Source organism: Porites lutea, chromosome 13, assembly GCF_958299795.1.
Source record: "Porites lutea chromosome 13, jaPorLute2.1, whole genome shotgun sequence".
Classification (NCBI taxonomy): domain Eukaryota; kingdom Metazoa; phylum Cnidaria; class Anthozoa; order Scleractinia; family Poritidae; genus Porites; species Porites lutea.
Genome location: NC_133213.1, coordinates 23,713,924 through 23,731,837, shown reverse-complemented (window position 1 = coordinate 23,731,837; position 17,914 = coordinate 23,713,924). Strand labels below are relative to the sequence as shown.

General features: G+C 38.2%; 1 protein-coding gene across 1 annotated transcript; it reads left to right on the top strand.

Moving 5' to 3' along the window:
* Nucleotides 1-600: 600 nt before the first annotated feature.
* On the top strand, nt 601-16,284 carry LOC140923029 (uncharacterized). The gene is made up of 13 exons (XM_073373086.1): nt 601-1,436; nt 1,539-1,714; nt 3,951-4,171; nt 4,428-4,585; nt 4,779-4,867; nt 5,435-5,675; nt 7,319-7,756; nt 8,537-8,629; nt 9,146-9,595; nt 10,220-10,408; nt 10,794-12,368; nt 13,085-13,188; nt 14,228-16,284. The coding sequence occupies exons 1-13, from the start codon at nt 1,140-1,142 to the stop codon at nt 15,114-15,116; spliced, it is 4,920 nt and encodes a 1,639-aa protein (XP_073229187.1). The 5' UTR covers nt 601-1,139; the 3' UTR covers nt 15,117-16,284.
* The last annotated feature ends 1,630 nt before the right edge of the window (nt 16,285-17,914 follow it).

The following is a 17,914-nucleotide window of genomic DNA, read 5'->3' as shown; positions in this document are numbered from 1 at the left end:
GAAGAAAAAGAAAAAGGCCACTAAGGGCTACTACAAAAACAAATTTTAAAAGATATTAAACTCACTGTAAACTAATAATCACAGCTGCGACATGTTAAAAGGCGAGATTTGTAATGTCTATTTTGGCCACAAGTATGAAAAGCGATCTTGTGGTTGGTCGCTGACAAGTCACATGTATGACATATGGCTGACAAGATTTTTAAAGTTTTAATACTGATATTATTCATGTAAGATATATTTAAATATTCTTTACCTCTTGCCAAACAAAGAGAGAAGATTAACTATTTCGTCCAAAATAAAAGAAACCGCCTTGCGTGTATAAAGGAGAGACACTTTACTTTCTCGTTAAAAATTCACGCAACAAAAGCTGTATAAAGAGACAATTTGTTATATTGTTCTTATTTCGTAACAAAGCCAAGAAACGCACAAAGGATGTGATTCCATTCTCGCCAAGGTATGGTCATGGGACCATTTGAAAGCAACCGGTTTTTCCTGTAGTAGATCAAAAGGAGCATGCGCAGCTGTGAGTTTCCTAGCAACAAGCACAGGATTAAACCAGTGGCCCTGGAAAAAGAGCTCCTCACGGCCTCCCCCTGAGTGGACGTATTCATGCGCCATTGAATGGCGGTTTAGTTCACTTTCTTTTCCACCGTATTTACATGCTACTCCTGGAGTTAGTAAGCGCCATTTGGTAGTTCCTTGAGACTATTTTACGATTTGAGTGTATATTTTCAAAGCTTACGCTCTGAAAAGGTGGTTTAAACTTTGGTTCTGCGCCTACGGTCTTCCTAATCGATTAGAAGTTTCAAAATCGACTGCAAATATACAGTTGTATAGACCAAGGAAGGCAGGGATGCTGTGATTTGGCCGCGTTGTTTACAGCAATGGACGGCCCTTTCTTTCTTTTTGTTGGCCTGACCTAAACCTGTGATGCTAGACTAACCACAGAATAACCAAAGGGACAGCCATTTTGCGTGGTCGAGACGGAAACGGTTAAACTTTTCTAGGATGTGACTTCTAAACGAAGCAATGGAATTCTTGAAGGACTCCTCTTATCGATGTATGGCGCCAGTGTATTGGACTATTTACCCGCTTTGATTGCCTCCATCTTGACTTCTTCTAACGTTTAGCTGGACGTTATGGAGAGTCAAGGGGATGAAGTTCCTAACGAAGAATTAAAAAAGCCTCAGAAACATGTAAAGTTTAATCTCAATGATGTTAGTGCAGAGGATGAATCAAAATACATTGAACCCTCGCGAGAAAACTCGAATCGCGAGAAAACTGTTGAATTAGAGGCCGAAGAGAAAGCCGTCGGTGTAAGTCCAGAAGGCCGGTTTCTTAAATTTGACATTGAAGTTGGTAGAGGTTCTTTCAAGACGGTTTACAAAGGGTTGGACACGGAGACCGGGGTAGCAGTAGCATGGTGTGAACTTCAGGTTGGTTGCCGTACTGTGTGAATTTGCGTTCTTTTCTAGCGTTTTAGACAGAAGTAGTGATAGATATTAAACATTGTTCTGTACATTTTCTTTTCTTTAAAGGATAAATATTCGAAAGCCGAGCGAGCAAGATTCAAAGAAGAAGCCGAAATGCTAAAGCAATTACAACACCCAAATATTGTGAAATTCCATGACTCATGGGAAACAAGACTTCCAAATAAAGACAAGAAAAGGGTTATTTTAGTGACGGAACTTATGACTTCGGGGACACTGAAAACGTGAGTAAAATTTCCACTGTTGAGGCTCAGTTAGCTAGAGCGCCTTTCTTGCCACGAATTCATGTGTACATGTCTGCATGAGAAGGAGGCAGGAAGCTGTGACGAAACTGCTTTGCCGTGTCTCTAAATTTTGAATGAACAGACAAATAAAGCCACGTTGTTTTATGCGCTATTTTAATTTTGACTCTTTAATCGACAATTATTCCAGTCTGTCGTTAATCTGGATTTGTGTGGATCTTTTTTATTTTACACTGCTAAAATGTGCTACGTTTCCGGGGAGAGTTGAGGTTCGTTTCGTCACAGTATTTCCGGAGCTTCACCGTTCTTGTTTTCCCGAAAGTTTTCTTGGTTTACTGAATTTTTAATAGTTTCAGTTTCTATAAATGTTTTATTCTGCAACTGCTCAAGATTATTGTTTCATTCTAGCGAGAAAAACAACTTTGTATCGGCTTTGCTGGCCTGTTGTAGAAGTTTATTTCAAGCGGCGAAAAATACCTGTGTATTTTATTTACAGGCTTAATAAGATTCACAACATGCTTTCATGGTTTAGCGTGAAAAGAGTACATATTTTAAGCTAGGCTTAATTTTAAACCACTTTCCGTTCCTGTTTCTTGGCTCCTTTCAGGGGTACATGTATCGTCATGTAGGCCATTTAGTCTTTGTTATTTTTGTCTCATTTGCCCGACTTTCCCTTTCTTCAAATGTCAGAAAAATTTAGCGAAACCCAGCAGGCTAAAGCATTTGCGGTTTCAAAGTTGGTGTTATTTGGCGAATCTTTGACATTCATCCTACCGCAGTTATATTTTGATGTCGTTTGTAATTCATGTGTGCATTGCCTGTGTGCGTATCGTTTTTATCGATAGCGTTGATCAAAACGTCCTGATCAGTCTAATAATAGGGCTAGGCGATTGTGGAAAACATATTTTTGTAAAGTTTAGTTGTTAATAAGCTAACAAGTTAATTTTTCTTAAAATGTCTTAAACAAAATATTCCATACATGTCCATCTGGAAACAAATCATTTGATGATGTTATCATGGATATATAAACCTGGTAAACTTTTTAGGCCGAGTATCTTGTTGAAACGTTCATATCAAACAATGTGAATGGATTTTAGTACTTTGCCCTTCTTTATTACAGGAGAAAAATTCCTATTCTTTAATTTGGGACCAATCTTATTCTTCCAAAAAGATGTGAAAAATACTGTTTGTTGTAACACTGTTTATGAACTGCAACCTTTAAAACCAATTTTATTAATTTCTGGTCTTTGAATCAGACCCCTATTTGTTATGATTCGGCAGGTTTATTCGCAGTTCAAAGGGGCTGCTAAATGTTTTGAGAGCAATTTGTATCATTTCTGTGTTAGATTAGCTGAGCATTGTTTATTTGATTAGTTCCAGTTGTTATCCTCGTCTTTATTAGGAATCTTACTTGTCTGATTAAATTGCCACAGCTCTCGTGCTATAACATGAAGCTCCACCATTTGGACATGATGGGGGACTTTATATTGACTTAAGGTTAACAAGAGCCTAATAATAATATTGTCAAGGTAGTTTAACAACAAAATTAAGTTGTGCCAAATAGAAAAATGCTCTCAACAAAGTTAATTGGAGAATATTTTGGCTAGTAAAGTCTGTTGGATAGGGAAGGATGCTTATTTTGTCATTGGGAGATTTTGACTCTTAAAGTTAGCTTTTTACTCTGGAAACTGAAAACTCGCAATAACTTTTAGTACCTTTAGAGAAAAATCTTTTTGTGAGTGACTTTTGACTTGATTTGTTTGATGTAATGAAACCCATGGTGCATTTGGAGGTGCTGTGTGAAATCTTTCAAATGTACCATTTGGTTTATCAGTTTAAACAAAGGGAAACAGATAGATCTCTGGTAAAGAAACTCAGGATTACAAGGATCAGAGTAGATGTCAGGTCACAGAAGTTTGTTTTCCTGTTTGGCAGTTGAGATTTAAGTCACCAACTGAAAATTTTTTAAAGCAATTACTGTTTTGTTTTTTCATATGTCTTAACACTTAAATTCTCTTCCTCTTTTAAGACTGTAAAGCAAGCTTACTAGACAACTCCCTGGCTTTGCTCAAGGCAGTAAATGTTGTGTTGTATATGCATTGGTTGTGTTTGTATCTCGAGTGTAGAGTTTGACAATTCCTTCCCCTACCTCATTAAATACCTGAAATGTGTACTTTTGTGTTTTTATGTATGATTGATGCCCTTTTAACATTTGCAGCTACTTAAAACGTTTTAAAGGAGTCAAGGAAAAAATTCTGAAGAGCTGGTGTCGACAGATTCTTAAGGGGTTGCTCTTTCTACACACAAGAACACCCCCCATTATACATCGTGACCTCAAGTGTGACAACATTTTCATAAATGGCACTACCGGCCTGGTGAAAATAGGAGATCTGGGACTTGCAACCCTTAAGAAATCATCTTTTGCTAAAAGTGTGATAGGTAAGGCATATTAATTAGGTTATCAATTAGCCTTGCTTGTGAAAAGGTGTTCATGCATGCGACAGTAACAATATTGACTAGGGCAGTTTATTTAAGAGAAAATAAGCTGGGCTAACTTTGGTCGCGACTTGCATAAGGTATTTCATTAACTTTATGAACTATTATATAACCAAAACTTGGCTATGGTATTGATGATGTCTTTGCCAAAGTTGGTTACATAGTTTAACTAATGGGACTGCTTGTCTTTTTTTATTAGGCACACCTGAATTTATGGCCCCTGAAATGTATGAGGAACATTACGATGAGTCAGTTGATGTGTATGCATTTGGTATGTGCATGTTAGAGATGACAACCCTGGAGTACCCTTACATGGAATGCCAAAACCCAGCCCAAATTTACCGTAGAGTTGTCAGTGTAAGTACATATGTTGTCTGATAAAAAACCTGTGATTGCATTTAGAGTTGGAGCTTTATAACTCCACTTGGAAGTGAAGCTAAGGTGACTTTGAAACTTGGCTACATTTCACTGATTTTTGTATATTGTTTTTCTAAATCTTTACCAAATAAATAAGGAGTAAAAGATTTTACACTTACTATAACCTGTACAGGGGATCAAGCCAGAATGCTTGGATAAAGTTGGTTCAAAGGAAATCAGAGAAATTATTGAAGGTTGTACAAAAGCTAAAATGGATGAGAGGTATTTGTATTGAAGATTTTATATAGATTTTGCTCTCTGCTCCCTTCAGGTCAGATCATGCATCTTTTTCAAGTAGTTTCAACAGCAAAACTAACAGCAACAAGTTCACACTACATTCAGTCAGAAAAGGAGCTTTGTATTTTTCTTGTTTTATGCACTTTTGTGGAGGAGAAGAAACCACACGTTTTTGTACCAGGAAATATTGCTAATAAATGTTCTAGCTTAAAACTAGTTGAGTAGCACTGTGCTGAGTTTTGCTCCTAATGCTAGGGCTGTCACTAGCTAGACATTTTTGCTGGTTGTATTTTTCTTACATTTTTCCTATGAGCAGGGGTTCATGTTCAAAGTAGATAGGGGAAATCCTCAACTCCCAGTCCTTAAAGGCACCCCAGTGATGCTAAATAACAGCTTTTGAACAGTGGACATGTACAGAAGACAAAATTTGGAGATATCTATTTTCACTACCCTCTTTAATTTTACCTTGTGCTGTCTCTCTTGATACAAGCAGAAAGTAAAAGATATTCGAGGTTTGATTGTGTTAATGAAGGTGTTTATTATTGCATTTAGATACACAATCAAAGAAATAATAATCCACCCATTCTTCCAAGAAGACTGTGGTGTTAAAGTGAATCTGGTGGAGCCTGAACCTGGAATAGATAGTGACCATACAAAACCTGTTGGTACAGTCAAGTTGCTGTTACAACTTGAGGATCCCAAGAAACGCAAGGACAAACACAAGGAAAATGAGGGAATTCAGTTTGACTTTAACTTGGGGACTGATCAGCCAGAGAAAGTCACTCTTGAACTGGTGAGTGATCTCTGTGTTATCTTGTAAGCAGTTCAGTTGTGTCTAGCCCCAGAGTATATATTAGTTTTCGTCCACAGCGTAAAAAGGTAGGTGTTAAGTCTGTTATATGTACAAGGCAAAAGTGAAAGTTTCATCCGTACCCTCTGGGTGTTCTATTTTCTGTCTTGCCAAGTGCATGTTACAGTGCTATCATGATTATTAACTTGTGAGTGAGTTTAATTCAAAGGTTGTTTTGGCCACTTGAGGATATTTGCAAGTGAGCTGTGTCTAGAGGTATTGAAAGCCTATTGCCTTTCTCACTAAGTGCACAAGCGGATATATTTCTAAACTAGAATTTAATTTTTAACAAAACTTAACAGTGGAACAGGATATTAGCCGAAGTTGAGCAATGGGCTTGAAAGGAAGAAGGAGAAATAGTAATCATTACTGACATCTAATGGACTTGAGTGATGAGGTAAAGTTTCTTAGCTTACCAATATCTACATGGATTTCAATTGAAAGAGGTATGTTCAAAATAGTTTTTTTCCTAGAGGCTTGTTAAGTTTGTTTGTCAGGTAGACTTAAGTTCGTTGAATTTAATACCTGGATCATAAGTTAAAGTGATACATTTTTGGTACACTAAGCTTCCATTACCAATCAAAAACAGAAGCTCTTATTATGCAAGTTTACTTGAACTTAGTTAATGGTATCGATGACATTGACTTTAAGTTTTGAGTCCAAATATGTAAAGAAAGAAAATTAGGTTTAGTACAGTTGATTTAGGGGGTGCTTACTAATGCGATTTTTATTTTTCCATGCAGATAAGGAACACAATTTTAACTATAACCATGAAACCTATCCTAAGTTGTTTTTTATCCACAGCTTTAGAAAATATGCAGAAGTGGGAATAATTTATTCACTATTCCCTTCCTCAGCTTAATTTTTCAGCATTTTGTTGTGCACTGTGAACAAACCTTTCCTATGTGTTAAGTCTTATGCCTCTGTTTTACAATATTAGGTATATTACCAACTAAAGCAGGTTAACAATGCGTGCAGTAATTTGTTACCCCATTTATTCACTCCAAAGCTTAAAAATGCCCTCATCATCATAACTTGTCATGCCAGTAGGCTTGTAAGACCATTATCAGGGCTGTCATTTGGGTTTTAAGTGGCTGATCTCTCAGGGAAAGAAGTTGGCCATTTATCCCACAAATCCTCCTATATTTGTTTTGTTTGACTGAGTCACATTCAAAAGTTTAGGGCAGCTGGCTACTCACATGTACTCACGAGAACCCTGATTAAAAGGTGCCTTACAGCTGTTTATCTCAAGAGTTTAAAACTGTTTTCCCCACAGAATTACCTGTGGGTGTTGTTTTATGTGGTCTACTAAACATCTCTTACTGTCTCCTCACCTTTGACAAATTTTGTTTAGTATCATTTATTGTCCATTCTTGAATTTACTTGTGTAAAACATTGGCTCATTATAGGAGAATAATTTTTATGTACTTATGAAAAAAATAGTATTTGAATTTGAAAGGATACTAAAGAATTGCTTAATTGTACATCTGATCTCCCTGAAAACTGCAAATTAGCAATTAGATACTATATAATGACATATCCATTTTAGTCCAACAGAATGTGTTGCTTTCTTTGTGTTTTTGCAGGTTAGACAAGGTTTCATTTATGATGAGGACCAGAAGGCAGTCACCAAGTCTATCAGGGACCGTATTGCTCAAGTTATGTTAAACCGCCGAAGTATTAAGAGAGAGATATCAGGAGAGGAAAAGAAAGAAAAAGAGAAGCTTGACAGTGAAGAACAGGCTGTCAAGCCAGAAGGGGAAGATAGTGATAAAGAACAACACTCAGCTGAACCAGAGAAGGAGAAAGAAGATAAGGAGGAGAAGAACAGCGTGGAGGAGCCTGAACCTGCAACAGCACCTGATGCTTCTGTTAACGTACAGAGTGGGTTACCAGTAAAGCGTGTTATTGATTCCACACTAGAAAGGTTAGAGGGAATAGCAGAATCTCACGATAGTCCACATGGAACAATTGATGAGCGAGTACTTCCTGTCAACCAAGATGCTGTTGCTATTACTGAAAAGGTTAGCTTTCAGTTATACATTTTAGTTAACTGGAAAATAACATTTATCTGAGGGAATTTCAGCTTTTCGGTAATCTTTAGAGGTGTCCTTGCACAGATGATGTATTCTTGTAGTTTGTGGAAAAGTACAGTTGGCAGCCCAATGAGCCCCCACTTTGGGAGTCTTATTGTAGTTGAATTCCATGAGAAACTGCTTTTTCAGAAAGTACAAGTAAATAAAAATTATTAGTAAAGTAAAGTAAAGTAAATATCTTATTATCCACTCCCCACAGGGCTTTTCAGGGATAATTTACAACACTGGTTGGGGGACTTTGCTAGACTGCTTAAGGTGCAGTTTACAAGTACTGAAGGAATGAGTGATGATGCCCCCATACATGAGTGTGAAAGTGAGATAGACCACTACACCGGGCACTACGTGCCCTACTCTTTACGAAGAGTGTGTGGGTTCTTTAACGTCCCACAGATTTATTACATGTGCAAGGGCTTGTGAGACGGGGCCTACGGTTTATCGTCCTTATCCGAGAAGACTAGAAAGTCTAACCATTTGCAGATGTTATTACAAAGGCAGCACTTTCTCCTCAGTTATTTAAAGACCCTGAGTGTTGGTCTGGCCAGGGTTTGAACCTACGGCCTCCCGCTCGCCAGACCGGCGCTCTCCCAACTGAGCTAACCGGGCGGCGGTCTTCTACTCAGTTAGTTGTTCCCTCCCTCCCTCCTCTCTCTTGTGTGTATCACTTATCTTGTGCCACATTATTTCTTACCATTTGTATGTATTTTCCAGAAGGCCACTGGTACATCAGAGGAAGTGTTTCCAGATGTGACTAGTGGAACAGATGTGGCAGCTGCTCCTTCTTCTGTCACAGTGCCTCCTATGGTAGGTATTCAGTACTGTCTCCCCAAAGTCACACAAACAACAGTGTTTCAAGTTAGAAAATTTGTGTGTAAAGTGAAAGAATTCAATTTTTCTGGATTTGATGTTAAGAACATGTGCTGCTGAACTATGGTCAGGCAAATTGTAAAACTAAAGAACACAATTTAAGCATCCACTAACTCTCAAGATGCTGCTATCCAAAGGAAGTTTTTTGGGAAGAAATAGTTTGAATCGCAACAAAATTACCTTTTAAACTTATTTTGAGAATTATAAACTGGTAAGAATTGTTTGACTGATTAGATACTATTCCCACTTGTACAAACATGTATCACTAGCAACAAGAGCCTTAGAAAGAAGTTGCACTTTAGTCAACTTTGGAGGCATAGGTATCTATTGCTGCCGGCAATGTCTCTTTTCATGGTTGGATATGGCTGCTTATATGAGAGAAGAAAGATACTGATGAAATCTTTAGTCCAAGGAGTAATATTTGCCCTAAATGTTGTTATCTGTTGTTTGTAGGAAGTGGAGACTTTGCCGTCTTCTGCTCTTATCACTCCAACCGAAACATCCTTCAGTGCTACTATACCTGAGTCAGGTTCCATGTCTTCTGGCTATGCCTCAAACTCATCATCACTGTCCTCAAATATTTCTGTGGCATCTTCAGCAAGTGAGGTTTACTCAACAGGGACCCCTGCATCTTCTGCTGGTAGTAGTATCACCCCAGCCGTTAATGTTTCATCTGTGTCTACCCCTGCCCCGCCGGGAAGTACAGTACCTGCAGAGAAAAAGGACAAAACTGGCACAAAGCCAACAAAGAAAGAGAGATTGCCTAGAATTCAATTAAAAAGGATTACAGGGTCACCTGAGGGACCTGTTGCTGAGTGCAGTTTTGACACTTACAAAAATAACAGAATAACATTCAAGTTTGGCATTGATGATGATGAGCCAGATGAAGTTGCTGTAAACATGGTAATTTTTACAGTTTTGTTATTGGCCCAGTACTGTCCTTAGTGTTGTTGGTAAAATTTATTTAATTGTGGTTGAAAGAACAAAAAGCAGAGATACAGTGGAATCTCCATATAACAAAGTTCTATATAATGAAGTCCTTAGTATGACAAACAATTTTCTTTACCTCAGTGTAAGTTAAATATGTAAAAAAGAACCTTGATATAAAAAACGTTTTTAAAGGGAGCAAGTTTTGCTAGTTCCTTGGCCCTTCGCTATATCAAGGTTCCACTGTTTCTTTTTTTACCATTTTCAACTTGAAAACCATGGAAATTCTGAGAAGTGTGTGTTTTAATCCCTATTCCTGAGAGGAAGAAATTATTTTTATAGTGTATTTCCCTTGAATTTTGCTCCTAGTGTTAATTCTTGTTTGGTTCTATTGCCTACTTTAACACTACTAGAATCTCCATTAGCTTAGAGGGTACAATAGTTAGAGGATTTTATAGATAGAGAAGAACGTCTGTTGATATAGTTCAGAAAACTAATGATTTTTTTGTTTCGTTTGTCTTAGACTTTGAACTAACTGATTTTATTCCATCTTAGAAATGTTTTGCATTAAAAATGCTACAATATGCCATTCTTTGACAGATGAATGCGGGACACCTTCAGGAGTGTAACAAACAGCTGTTTGAAGACCAGCTTCGCAAAGTAATAGTTGAAGCAAAAGAAAAAGTGGAAAAAGCTAAAGGTCGAGCAGATAGTGCTGTTGAAAAGTCAGGGTTGGATAGCCATATCCAATCTTCAGAGAGTAACAATGCTGGAGTCACATCACAACAGGTAAAGCCTGGCACTGTTTATTAGCTTGACCTTTGTTTTAATAAAGTGATGTGAGCCCTAAGATATAGTACATAACCGCAATGGATAACTTTACAGGTTGATAATCTCAAGAAGCACGTTTGTTTCTTTTGGGAACTCAGATTTTTTATATTTCTCCTGGGTAAGACCTTGACATTTTTTTTGGCATAATTGTATCATCTTTGTTACGGCACTATTTTTATGAAACATATCTTTAAGCCTGCTGTGAAGAGTCCACTTGCATAGATAATCTGTGATGACTATATATCTATACCCAAATTACTGAGCAGGTTCTAACCTCATTTGTTCTAGTTATTCTGGTAGTCAGTGTGTAAAATTAATAGAGTTTATCTTGCTTCTGTTTTAGACGCTGGAGAGCCCTCATCCAAAAGAAGTGCCATTCTTTGTGGATAGTGCAATAGGAGGTAAAACTGAGACAGTCTCAGCTCCAACTGAAAAAAGAACAGCTTCTGAACCTTCACAGCAAGTTGGGTCTGAGCAAAAATCTGTCGTAAATACTCATGAACAGTCCTCTGATACTACTCCTGTGCAAACAACGTCTTCATCTAAAGTTGAAGAAAAAACAAGGCAACCGGTTGTGCTGAATCCAGTTCCTCCACAACAAGTTAAACAACCTCAAGAGGAAAAAGCAGTGTCAGTAGAAGAGGTTTCTGAAAAAGCTGCTCGGCCTGAAGTGAAATCTGATCTTGATGTGAGCAAGGAACAAACTGCCCAGGAGCCACGCCCAATAACTCCTCAGCCAGTTGAAACAGGAAATGACAATCAAAGTAAAGTGAGTGAAAGGTCGCCGTCGCCTGTTGACACTGGCAGCTCAGCAGTTCCTCCTTCTGGAAACATCAAAACACGATTTACTGTCAAGAAAGTAGAAGATCCTGTTTTAAAGAGCAGCTCTCCTCCAGAAGCCAAACCAGAAAATAAAGAAAATGAACCAGTTAAACCAGAAAATAAAGAAATTGAATCAGTTTTACCTGTGAAGACTAGTAGCATTGTAGACAAAAGTTCACATACTGAAGTTGCATCTCATAAACCAAACAAAGACAATTCAATACATCCCGAGACAGCATCTGTGCATGAACCATCTTGTGAGGAAGTGTCTCAAGTCAAATTGAAAGAAAGAAAGAGTTTGTCACCTGTTAAACAGGATGCTGTTGATCCTAGTACTCCAGAACATGCTCATAGTTATGTCCAAAAAGAAGAAAATGATCTTCCAACTGCTGCTGTCTCAGATGGAGAACCGTTGAACATGCACTTTGAAGTTCATGCTTCAAAGACTTCTGGTGAACCACTCCAGTTTGATGGTAAAAATAATTCTAGACCTGAGACTCCAACTTACGGTTTTCATCCCGTTGATAGTTCTGTTTCTGGAAAGCCAGCCATCTCAAACGATTTCAAATTTGAAACTCAGTTATCAGGAGAGGAACTGACTGCGGACAAACAAAAAGCAGAGTCAGTTGTCTCCTCAGATGATGAGTTAGCTATAAGTGCTTCAGTTGAGAAATCTGGAGCCCCACCTTCCAAGAGTGAGTTTGTGCAGGGAAGATTCATTGTTTCCGTTTCAACTAATAGACCTGAAACACCAATATCTGATAAGTTAGAGCAAGTAAAACCAACCCCTGTACAACCTATGGAAATTACTCTCCAAGATGTAACGGCTGCTGTTGGATCAGTCTCGGTACCCTCACTGACCCCCAGTTCATCAATGGAGAGCCTTAACTCTGTTGGTTCACATTCTGGTGTCCAGACTTCACTTGCTTTCTCAAGTTCACCTCAGACTGTCATTGCTGAGGGGCCAGTCTTAACTACTATGGCTGGTGGGTCTAACAAGGATTCGCAAAGAAAAAATAGTGGACAAAGTGATTTGATTATTGATGCTAAAATGGTGAAGCAAGATGGAGAGCAAAGCAAGCAAAGCAGTGAACAGGTAGATATAAACGCAAAATAGTATTAATTTTATGGTTGTGATTGATGATGATATTTTGAGCAAATCCCAGATATATATGTAGTCCTCTATGACTGGTATATTCACAATTCAATTTCTACCTTACTCACCATAGAGCCTTCGGTAGCTCAATGGTTTAAGAGCATCCAATCTAGAACTCGGGCAGTCGTGAGTTCAAGTCTAAACGGGAATCCGAAATTTTTTGAGCTTTCTGGTGTTTAATGTCTCCTTCCAATTTGTTATATCCCATGGAATGCTGTCACTTACGATGAGTAAAGGGAAAAGCTTCTTGTTACAGGTATTTGGCTATGAAACTTGTTCAACTGTGGCAGGAACAGTTTTTTTTATTATTTTCCTTGTTGTAGACTTTCCAAAACAATATGTTTATCCTTTAATCCCATTTTGTCAACGGAAGATTCCTTCTTGTGATAATTGTTAGAAGTATGTCTGCTCTTTTGCTCTGAGTACTGTTACTGTATACTGAAGTGTAGAGGAAGTGATGTTGTAATTTGTGCCAGACAGTGGTCAGTGGGAACAGACTGCCTTCTGTTCAATACCACTCCACTTGGCTGAAGACTATTACTATTGTATCTGATCCTCTTGCTCTTGGGATAGTCCAGGTGTCTGCACTCTTGCAAACAGACTCTAATATTGTTTTAGAGATGTGAATAACATCTAAAATAAATTTTATGTTGTAGAAGAAAGTGGCACCAAAGGTTAAAGGCCAGCTTGAACAAAGGCTTCAGATTGCAATAGATTTGTCTGCTGAAGAAGAAGAAGAATTGAAGAAAATCTTTGCAAGGTAGTTTCAGTATGCCACTTGTTCAGTTTTAAGTCACTGTCAAATTTTGTGGTAAGATGCAAAGATGAAACAACTCTTTGTATTATGACGATGTGCCAGACACTAGGCAAATCATAATCTTTTCCTATACTACCAGTGTCCCCCACTTTCATTTGTAACATCACTGTTAAATAGGGAGGGAGGGGAGGGTGGCTTAATTATTAGTGTCTCCCCCTGTCAATGGAGGCTCGTTAGGGTGGGGGGGGGGGGGGGGTGGGTGGCTTTATAGAGGATTTTTAGCATGTTGTTAGGTAGTGCATTACTATCACTCAACAACCAGAAAAGAATGCTCCTGTAAACACAGTCTTATAGACTTGCTACCCACTGTTTAATAGATCTGAAAATGTTTTTACTGGTCTTTGACACAACTTACCGTAAATCCTCTTTTAAGCCCCCTCCCCTCCCTCTTACTATTATTCACTAATAAATGAGAGACTGTATCAATCAATCATGACTGTAGAACTTTGTGTAGACTGAACCAGTAGGATTTATACACCAGCTGCATGACCTCCAACTTGTTGTACTTAAGCTTTTTCACTTTGCATTCTAGTTCTTTATGGAGAAATGATACCATCGTCTGTGCTAAATTAAATAAGCCCCCCCCTCCCTTGGGGGGCTAAATAGAGGACTTATGGGGTTTCTATTTGACACTTGACAAGGGAGGGTTTACTGCCTACTGTCAGGGAAGCGTGAAGCTTGTGTCACAAACGACTAGAGTTGGAAGGTTAGGGCTGCATTTCGGGCAGTCTGTGGAAACCTCTTGCATAGTATTGGTTTGTGAAAATAATTCTTATTTGAGTAAATTAGGTTTGGTAATTATGTCTAAAAACCACACAAAGTTAGGCCCTTCTGGTCATCCTGCCTATTATTTTAGGAAAACTGTCTGCTGTATTATTGGGTTTTCTATTTTTCTTTCTTCTTTGATCCCTCCACTCATGCTTGCGTCACTACCCTTATTTGTTTTAGCTTTTAACTCTGGTTTTTCTTGCATTTTTTTCAGACAACGCAAAGAGATGGAGGACTTGAGAGAGAGACATGAAAAGGAACTAGTGCAATTCAAGAAAAAGGTGGAAAGTAAAAAGCAACGGCAACAACAACAACGAGCGCAGCAACAGCAACAACAGCGAAAAGACGCTTATCAGGCCCAAATGAAAAAAGAAAAATTAAAGGAACAGCAACAGGGCACAGCAGGGGGACAGGTTATATCACGACACAAGAGCAGTACAGATGAGACTGAACTACAAGCAGTGGATCACGCCAAAAGTAATGGATGTAGCTCTGAATCAAACACTTCAAAGAAGTCTTTCTCTGGAATTGATAAAGAAATTGAACAGTTAGCACAGTTTGAGAGCAAAATCAAGAAAAAGCCTTCTTCTTCTGTGGTACAAACAAGACAATCTGGTCAGCCACCTACTGGCAAGATGGAAACAAAATTAAGTTTGAATCAAATTAAGGTGAACCAACAGATACAAACTGTGACGAACCCTGTACCAGCAAGAAATGGTCCCCAGGTTGTTGTTCAAACTGCCGTTCCTCAGCAACCCATGGGCACTTTTACAGGGGCTAGAAATCCTAGTTTCCCAAACTTGCAGGCTCCACAGGGTGTTCAAGTGCCTGTGACAAGTTATGGTGGTGCTGTAATGAATGGACCTTGGCCCAGTGGGCCTGATAATGTGCAGTGGGCACCAAATATGGAGGAACATCAGTGGTCCTCTGTTACAGAGCCCCCGCCACCGTGGCCTGCAGGGCCAGTGACGGTTAATTCAGGCTCAAACTCTAGTGGACAGTATGTTGTGAGAATGCCACAACAATTTGTTCCGGCCGCGAGTGTACCTGGTCAGCAATTTGTAGTGCAAACGGCTCCTCACCCACAAATGCCACACCGGTAGCATGTAGTGGGTAAAACAGATTATTTTGTTGTTTGTAGTGAATTAAGAAGGAGCTCTGTAAGGATAATTAAGAGAAGCGCTTTGTTAGTTTTATATTAAAAAGAAAAAACGGGAGGTACTATTGTATTGCGCGCTCAGTTATTGAAACTGTGATGATGGTATCTCGTATAAATGGTTTTGTACACAGAGAAAACAATCTGCCTCAAGGAATTGTAGAATACCTTCTGTAAAGTAATTACTGCACAGACAGTTAACAAAATAGTATAATACGTGGTATGCAAAAGCCATCCGCTTCTTAGTGCATCAAAGATTTGACCAGCATTAAATTTAGAACAAAATTAATGTAATTTAGATGTTACACCTACTTATGGTACATTGTAGGAAAGTTATTTTTGTCAATAGTGGTCTACGTCAATAGTTGCATTAAGATTTAAAAAGTACCTCGCTTTTGAAGTCTTATTGGTGTAACGTTGAGATTATTTTTACTTCTCCAGAATTTAAATGCTATTAAGGGATTATAAGAGAGTAAAGCCTAAAGAAAGCTATTTTCTATTTGAATTACGAGATACTAATGTTTTGTAGTGGAAGTAATTTGTTTTAAGATTAATTGGTGAGCTGGAGGCTTCGTTGAGAAATGAGAATGCTTTTTTGTTGAGAGCTGATCGTATGACTTATCAGAAAGCTGTCGCCACAGTAGAAAAACATTATCTAACTTTTGTTTTATCGCTTTTTCTTTGTAAAGCGTTCATTGAGGACAAAATATTGCCATCCATTTCTTAAATGGAAGTTTAAAACAGTACGTTAAGCATTAAAAATTTTCGGAATTTAACGTTAATTTCCCTTTTTCTTTGCTTTTGAGCACCAAATTACTTCACTGACAGGTGACGGAAAAGTCTCGGAATTAGCTTTTGATGGAAAAACAGGTTCTAGTTCAGCCGTTGAATAAATAGCTTGAACAAGGTTGCTTCTTTTGTCAAAACAATCTCTTTCTCTAAATTGACATATTGAGGAAGAAACCTGCTGCTGTTAGCCTCAAATTCGCCGTAATTGTTTTGTTAAGGGAGACAATCGTTTCACTTTTGGTTGCCGTATTGTGTATAAGGTTCACAGTTCTATTAGAGGCGATTTGAGTTTTCGTCTTTCATTTGAATAAACTGGAGAAGATTCATTCTGTTTTTTTGTGACCTTATTTGTCACATGTTTAACCTATTCTCACCTAAACCCCCGTGTAAACGGTCGCAACATTGTTGGATGTTAAATGTTGCTTCTGTTTGGTCTTCCTGTTGCATGTTGTAGCGTGTTGTTTGGAGTTCAGTGTATCGCTAAGTTTGAAACCGGTAAAACTTAGCTACCTGCAAACTGTCGCAACAACTCCCAACAATGTTGCGTCCATTTGCACGGGGCGGATCCCGTTGTGCCGCTAGCCTGCACTAGGCTCTCGGATAGTAGGGAGGTGAAAATAAATAAGACGCGAGTGATCTGGGGAAGGTGGGGGGGGGGGGGTCTCACCCCAGCCCCCTCGCGTTTTCTGCATTGGTTTTCATGATAACTGCACGTGACAATTTTGGAATAGCCTGAAAAATTTGCGACTGGTGAATAAGGCTGAAATTCAGGCTAGGCTTGGAGGTTAAATTAATTAGCTTGACGTAAACATCATTAAAATTGTGATGAATTTTATTGATATTGTTAAAACAACGATTTTTTTTCAATTTTGAAAATATGTACATAGTTGACAGAAATATTTGAAGTAAGAATTAATACAACATTAAGGATTATATAAATCATAAAGTACAATCACTGAGTCAATAACGATTTCCCAAATACATTCCTTGCGGCTCAGATACGATCAATAACACTTACAGGCAGTCCAGTGTGTTAAATTAAGTCATGAAAAAAGAAAATTATCCGTCTCTGATATCAAGTCACTGGTTTGGTCGATATAAAGAACCTCTATATAACGTATTCCTCGGTATATCGAACAGATTTCTTTACCTCAGTAATAGTAGGATAGATGTAAAAGAACCTCGATATATCGAAACTTAATTTTGCCAGTCTCTTGGCCCTTCGGTATATCGAGGTAAGAAGATCTGGGTTAGCCCATCGCCTCTTAGGTTCTCAAAGGCATTAATAATTCCTTAAGAAAATACAAAGGAAATTAATGTTTATAATGAGTGTTTGGAAATCAGATGAAAAAATGCTCATTTTTGCAACCTTTCTCCTTCTAAAATCATTTTGTTTGATAAGTAATATCACGCATTCGAGACAGTGTTTCATTACCAGATGAAACACCTCGAAGTTCGTCAAAAATACTGCGCTGCGCGTCGTATTTTCAATTCTCTTCTCAGTGTTTCATCTGGTGATAAAACACTGCGTCTCATGCTTGATATATTGCATAAAACGACAATTTTCTGTTACAGAAGTGCTCAAATTTGACTCGTACGAAGATGAATGAGAAAAACTCACTTAAGAATGGCATGGAATGGTGTACTTATCAGTGCAAGCCTGGGAAAAGCGTTGGACAAGCTTTCTTACCAAAAATCTCTGGATTAATTATAGTTGAATAAATTTAGTTTATCCTGAAAAGTTAAAACACTCAAAAACACAAAACAAACAAACAAACCTGAACAAACAATATTAATTTTGGTACGTAAATCTTTCTCTATGGCGCTTGCATTTAATTTGCTAAGATCTTTTTGGGCATCTTGGCCTTGTAACAGGGGACTTGAACATCAACAGCTGAATATATCTTCAACGTCGGGTACATGGAGGACAGGTATGAAGGTGCATGGTAGGCGATG